Below are 6,154 nucleotides of genomic sequence, written 5' to 3' on the forward strand. Positions count from 1 at the left end.
GTGAAATCTACTCATTTGACATGTGTTACCACATCCTATACACTGTGTTTCAAATTATTATGCAAATTGGATTTAAGTGTCATAAAGATTTAATTTTTTGTTGTGGTATTAAATTTATAGATGGTATTGTGTCTCAGGGCTCTTTGAATCACTGTAATTAATTTCAGAGAGCTGGGTTGACTAGTTTGTCTGGTGAGCTAATGAACTAAAGGAAATCTACTTAAGAAGGATGTTCCACATTATTAAGCAGGCCACAGGTTTAAAGCAATATTGGAAAGAGAAACGTTCTCTTCTGATGAAAATCATCAGATAGTGTAGTGCCATATGACAAAGTATGAAAACATTAGATATTTAATGAAAACTGAAGCGTTATCATAATGTGAAGAGATTTGTGGCTGATTCAGAACAAAGATGGGTTTGTGCAGACAAAGGCATAATGAGGAAGGTTTCTGTTAGATAAATTCATTGGATTAAGAGAGCAGCTGTTAAAATGCCATGGCAAAGCAGCAAACAGTTATTTGAAGCTCCTGGTGCTTCTCAAACCTCAAGGTGGAGGATCCTCCAGAGGCTTGTTGTACATGAACCTAGTATTTGGCCACCCCTAACCAGTTCTCACAAGTAGAAACAGTCGCAGTGGGCCCAGCAGTACATGAAGAAACAGACTTGTTCACTGATGACTGCTGCGGCTTGGTGGATTGGTGGTGGGTGGCCGTCATATCCCAAAACGGCTGTGACGTCAGCAAGGAGTTGGTGGAGTCATTTTTTGGGCCAAAATCATGGGGAGAGAGCTGGTCGGCCCCTTTAGGGTCCCTGAAGGTGTGAAAATGACCTCATATGGATTTTCTGACTGTCATGTGAACAAGGAGTGTCGTTTGGTCAGATGACACCAAACATGAACTCTTTGATTGGCATTTCACATGGGAGGAAGACTGGTTCTGAAAATCAACCCTAAAACACCATGCTGGGTATTAGCAATGCAAGCTTGGGTTGTCTTAGAGAAAAGGGCTGGATAGCGAAATGTACTGAGACTCTGTAAAGTATCAAACTGACAATATTTGGAAAAAGCTGAAGATCAGTGTCCAGAAAATGCCTGCAGAACCTTTGAGATTGGAAGGCAGTCTGTGCAAAAGAATTGTCAAAAATAACATCTATATTTAACTAGATCCTCCAAGCAGGAGACATTTAGAAGTTGTCACCAATTATACTTTCTAAAAATATTCAATACATTTTTGATAAATATTTTCAGAAATTGTATCCAGAGGCATCAGACTGACAGGTGTTATTATCTCACATGTCTGTTTTGATGATGGTAGCACTTGTTACAGTCAGACATTTTACTGGAACTTGAGGATATATCAACTACAGAAGACATCACCCATACATTTTGGATCATGTAGTGTAGATACAGTCATCACCTCCACCCACAACATTTAAGAGCAAGAAATGTTTTAAGTTTATAGACATAATAGCTACTGAATTCTACAACTTAGATTAATCTCCAAATATAACCTGTCAGACATTTTCTACAAACCTCCACCAGCAAAATTAGTACATCTTCTTCAGAAACCAAGGTTGTTATCTCCAGAGGACACTGATGAAAGCTCTAGCTGTAGTTAGGTTTCAGTGTATTGGAGACTAAACCAAGAGTGGGCTACACCTGAGGCTTGAGTAGGCCTCCACAGTTTATAGAAACTAAAGTTTCTGGAACATGAACTAACTAAAAGTTTCTGTCCCAGATCAGATGGACTGGTTGAATCTTTGCTAGACTGAATCTACAAGAGCTAGAAGTCAGAACGCTGCCAAGGCAAAGACAAGGTTTCAAAAGATTTATTTGAAAAGCTGATATGGTGATGATAGAAACCAGTGTGAAGAGTCAGATAGAAATAGATGAGTGTTGTGATTGATTCGTCTTATGGACACATGGTGCGCTGTTGGTTTCTGTTTGGATCTATTGGAGGTTTGCTAACGTACACTAGCATATAGGATGACTTCTAGCAATAGAAGTAATTACATAAGTTTCTTGAGCATCTTTTGCTCATTTTGGTGAGGACCAACGCACTTGTATTGCACTCAACAAGTACATCATTCTATAAAGGTTTCTTGACTCTCTTATTTGGATAATGTTAAATTTAAGCAGTAGAATAGTCACTGGTTAATCATGTTTTTACAAAGATAACTCATTTAATGTGATTTACAGATTCTCTGGAGAGATAATTTAAAAAGTCAAAAATTATCAAGTAGATAATAAGAAGTCTGTGTGGAGAAGAACGACTCTAACCGAAGTGAGATCATCAGGATCTTCAAAGACATGGAGCTCCCAAAACACGAGAAAGAGAATAATAATGTTCACTTTGGTCTTTGATCAACAGACAGTCTCAGTCAAGTCTCTGGTCTTTGAACTTTTTTTTTTTTTTCATATTTGCTCATAGATTTGCAGATTTGAACAGGTTGTTTATTTTACAGACTCTAATGTGGCTTTAAGGCGCTTTGTTGAATTTGATAGACGGAGAAACTAATATGTACAGTGATGAATATTATGAAATATCTGCATCAGATGACACATGGGTATTGATTTGAAACATAGTTTTACATAGTTTTTAAGCTGTGCCTGTAAAAATCTCACTCTACCAAAGCAGCTGGTGGTTACATAAACCACAAAAGGTGACCTTTTTTTTTCACATCTGAGCACCTGCCGTCCCTCCTACCCTCACCCCAACAAACAATGTCTTTAAAGATGCAGTTAGTTGCTTAAAATACCTCATGTTTGCTTTCTAGCACCTCATGTTGTCTTATTAAAATTATTTTTAATATTGAGTATTCTGGTGAGGACCATTAGGGAGCATTTTGATTTCTAAGATCAACGTTGGCATCAAGCGTACGGCGATGTAGGTCACAGAACTGGGTCTGTGGCGACGTGTGTGGCTGACATTGTACCTGTAGACGCCATCATGACATGCCATGCTTTGTTTTCTCATAGTAAATTTATCAGAAAACTCTTAAAACTCTACGTGTATCATGGAGAGTCAGCAGGAGGTTCATCGTCAAAACTTGAAAACAAGTTAGCAGAAATAAGAAACTGGAAATATAAAAGAGACTTAAGATTTGTTCAGTCTGATTTACAAGGTAGGACAACTTAGATTAATTGTCCAGCTTAACAACAGAGGAGTAGATGCAGTTAGTCTTTTCATTTCTCTGCCTTGCTGATCTGCTGCTCTTCTGGTCTGATGATCTTCTGGTCTTCAAAGCTGCGTAATGAAGGTTTTCACCCTGCAAATGAGAAAGGAAAGGAAGTCATTTTAAAATAATTGTTAATTAATAAGAAAAATGTACTAATGATAAACGTTATTAAAAAAAAGCACAATACTTCTGTAGTGGTTGATGAAGGAGACCTTCTGGTCTGAGAGTCTGAAAAGAATAACATATCCTTTATTAATGCCGTCTTGAGTTTGTAGGTATTAGTAGTATATAGTTGAAGTACCTGGGTCTTCAGAGTGGTTTCTCTTGTAGAGAATGAACAACAACACAGCCTGTGAAACACTTAGAAATGTGGTGAATACTAAAGCTCCTGTCAGGAGATACACAGAGTCTGTCTCAGCTGTAGAGACAGAAACAACACATGATCAAATACTTAGTGTCTGAAAGAGAGAACTGTATTTGAGTGGAAAACAAAATCTGAGTAAAAGTTGTTACTCACTCTTCACATTGAGGTTTGTCCCGTTTCCAAACAGTATTCGTCCACATGAGGCAACAGCACAGTAGTAGGTCCCAGCGTTGGACACAGTGAGGTTCTTCAATGGCAGACTGACCACACATGTATTACTTTGTTCCCCAGGCTTCCTCTCACATTGATGTTTGCTCCCTTCATGAGTGTAAATTAGTCCTGGATAATGTTCCTCAGAGTTTCTGAACCAGTAAACTTTGTGTTCTCCACCACAGCTCCCAGTTTGTAATGTACAGTTCAGAGTCACAGAGTCTCCTGGCTGGAAAATCTCAGTTTCTGACTGTTGGTCGATTAAAGCCTGCATGTTTAATACTGATTCTTGGACGTGAATGACGGTGCCCCCATCAAACTCAATCTTGTATGAATGCCCAGTTATGCAGAAATAAGTCGCTGAGTCAGAGGGCTGCAGATTTGCAATCCTCAGGTTACTTAGATGTCCTTCAGTGTCTAGGGTGAAGCGGGGATTATCTTTAAACTCATTATAAAAAGTTCCATTTCCATACTTGTAGGCAGTACAAATGGGCTTTGGCTTCTGTCCAAATGATAGTTTGTACCAGTTAAACTTTGAAGTTGATTGTGGGTCATAAAAACATTGCACAGTTACACTTTCTCCAGCTTTTACTGAAACAAACCGACTGCCTTGTTGAACAGATGAGGAGACCTGGTGAACCGTCTGAGCTGAGATAAGGAGAGACTGATTAAAATATATCTTAAATCAAACATGCAAAAACAAATTGAAATACTCTGACTCATATTACAATGCCAGAAAAACAAACTTACCAAATTTGAATGAGAATAAAAATGTAAGACTGACGGCAAACTGTCCAGGATTCATCTTGATCAACGAGCTGAATGAGAAAAACTCCACGCCTTTGTTCCGTTTTAATCGACTGCACTAAAATCGACTGACAAAGTAGAAGTGAGAACTTATGTCATGATTACCACCATCTACAGGCCAGAATGAAAAGAAGGTAGACAAGGAGGAGACAGACTTGTCATTTCTGCTGTGGAAAATTAGCTGCATTAGCTGCAAAGGAAATCCCTCCTCTAGTGTTTTGTTCTAGTTTAAATTCTGCCTGCAAAAATATCACAAACAACTTTGAAAATTGCTGTTGTTTAAAGACAAAGACAACACTTTATAAGCGGCCACCATGTCAGACCTGTGGTCGCTTATAAAGGCAGAGTGCGCACAAAATATGGAGCATGATGCTTTTAAAGTAAGATTAGATCAAGACTTTGGTGCAGATTTCACTGAATGTTTGCAGTGAAATCTGTTCATTCCAAGTGTGTTACCACATCCTATAGGACCAAACCTATAACATCTTTATCGTCATGTGTGGGGTGTCTAAGGTTGTGAAAATCAACCAACAGTTTTAAAATCCTGTCATGTGAACAAGGAGTGTCGTTTGGTCAGATGACACCAAACATGAACTCTTTAATTGGCATTGCACATGGGAGGAAGACTGGTTCTGAAAATCAACCCTAAAACACCATGCTGGGTATTAGCAATGCAAGCTTGGGTTGTCTTAGAGAAAAGGGCTGGATAGTGAAATGTACTGAGACTCTGTAAAGTATCAAACTGACAATATTTGGAAAAAGCTGAAGATCAGTGTCCAGAAAATGCCTGCAGAAATTTTGTGCAAAAGAATTGTCAAAAAACACACCTGTGAGATATATTTGACTAGTTTCTCCAAGCAGGAGACATTTAGAAGTTGTCAAGAATTACACTTTCTAAAAATATTTAATACATTTTTGATAAATACATTCAGAAATTGTATCCAGAGGCATCCCATTTTTGTATCAAAGCACATTTGGATAATGTGCTTTGATTTCTTTCTAAAGGCTGCTAGGATTAGACTGGCAGGTGTTATTATCTCACATGTCTGTTTTGATGATGGTAGCACTTGTTACAGTCAGACATTTTACTGGAACTTGAGGATATATCAACTACAGAAGACATCACCCATACATTTTGGATCATGTAGTGTAGATACAGTCATCACCTCCACCCACAACATTTAAGAGCAAGAAATGTTTTAAGTTTACAGACATAATAGCTACTGTATTCTACCACTTAGATTAATCTCCAAATATAACATGTCAGACATTTTCTGCAAACTTCCACCAGCAAAATTAGTACATCTTCTACAGAAACCAAGGTTGTTATCTCCAGAGGACACTGATGAAAGCTCTAGCTGTAGTTAGGTTTCAGTGTATTGGAGACTAAACCAAGAGTGGGCTACACCTGAGGCTTGAGTAGGCCTCCACAGTTTATAGAAACAAAGGTTTCTGGTTCATAAACAGAACAAAGGTTTATGTCCCAGATCAGAGATTGGTTGAATCTTTACTGGATTGAATCTACAAGAGCTAGAAGTCAGAACGCTGTCAAGGCAAAGACAAGGTTTCAAAAGATTTATTTGAAAAGCTGATATG

General features: G+C 38.2%; 1 protein-coding gene and 1 long non-coding RNA gene across 2 annotated transcripts in view; both read right to left on the reverse strand.

The window, feature by feature from the left end:
* The window catches only part of LOC106938240 (V-set and immunoglobulin domain-containing protein 2-like), a 5,253-nt gene extending 591 nt beyond the window's left edge, over window positions 1–4,662 (reverse strand). Inside the window, exons 1-3 of the mRNA XM_015020156.1 lie at window positions 4,502–4,662; window positions 3,695–4,399; window positions 3,479–3,595 (exon numbers count right to left, since the gene is read on the reverse strand). Of these exons, the coding sequence (XP_014875642.1) occupies window positions 3,479–3,595; window positions 3,695–4,399; window positions 4,502–4,556 (877 nt within the window). The 5' untranslated portion in view covers window positions 4,557–4,662. The remainder of the gene's footprint in view (window positions 1–3,478; window positions 3,596–3,694; window positions 4,400–4,501) is intronic.
* The window catches only part of LOC106938241 (uncharacterized), a 15,211-nt gene that overhangs the window by 5,990 nt on the left and 3,067 nt on the right, over window positions 1–6,154 (reverse strand). The window lies entirely within an intron of this gene.

The sequence above is a fragment of the Poecilia latipinna genome, unplaced genomic scaffold (genome assembly GCF_001443285.1).
Source record: "Poecilia latipinna isolate Pla-1442-1.1 unplaced genomic scaffold, P_latipinna-1.0 Scaffold2542, whole genome shotgun sequence".
Taxonomy (NCBI): domain Eukaryota; kingdom Metazoa; phylum Chordata; class Actinopteri; order Cyprinodontiformes; family Poeciliidae; genus Poecilia; species Poecilia latipinna.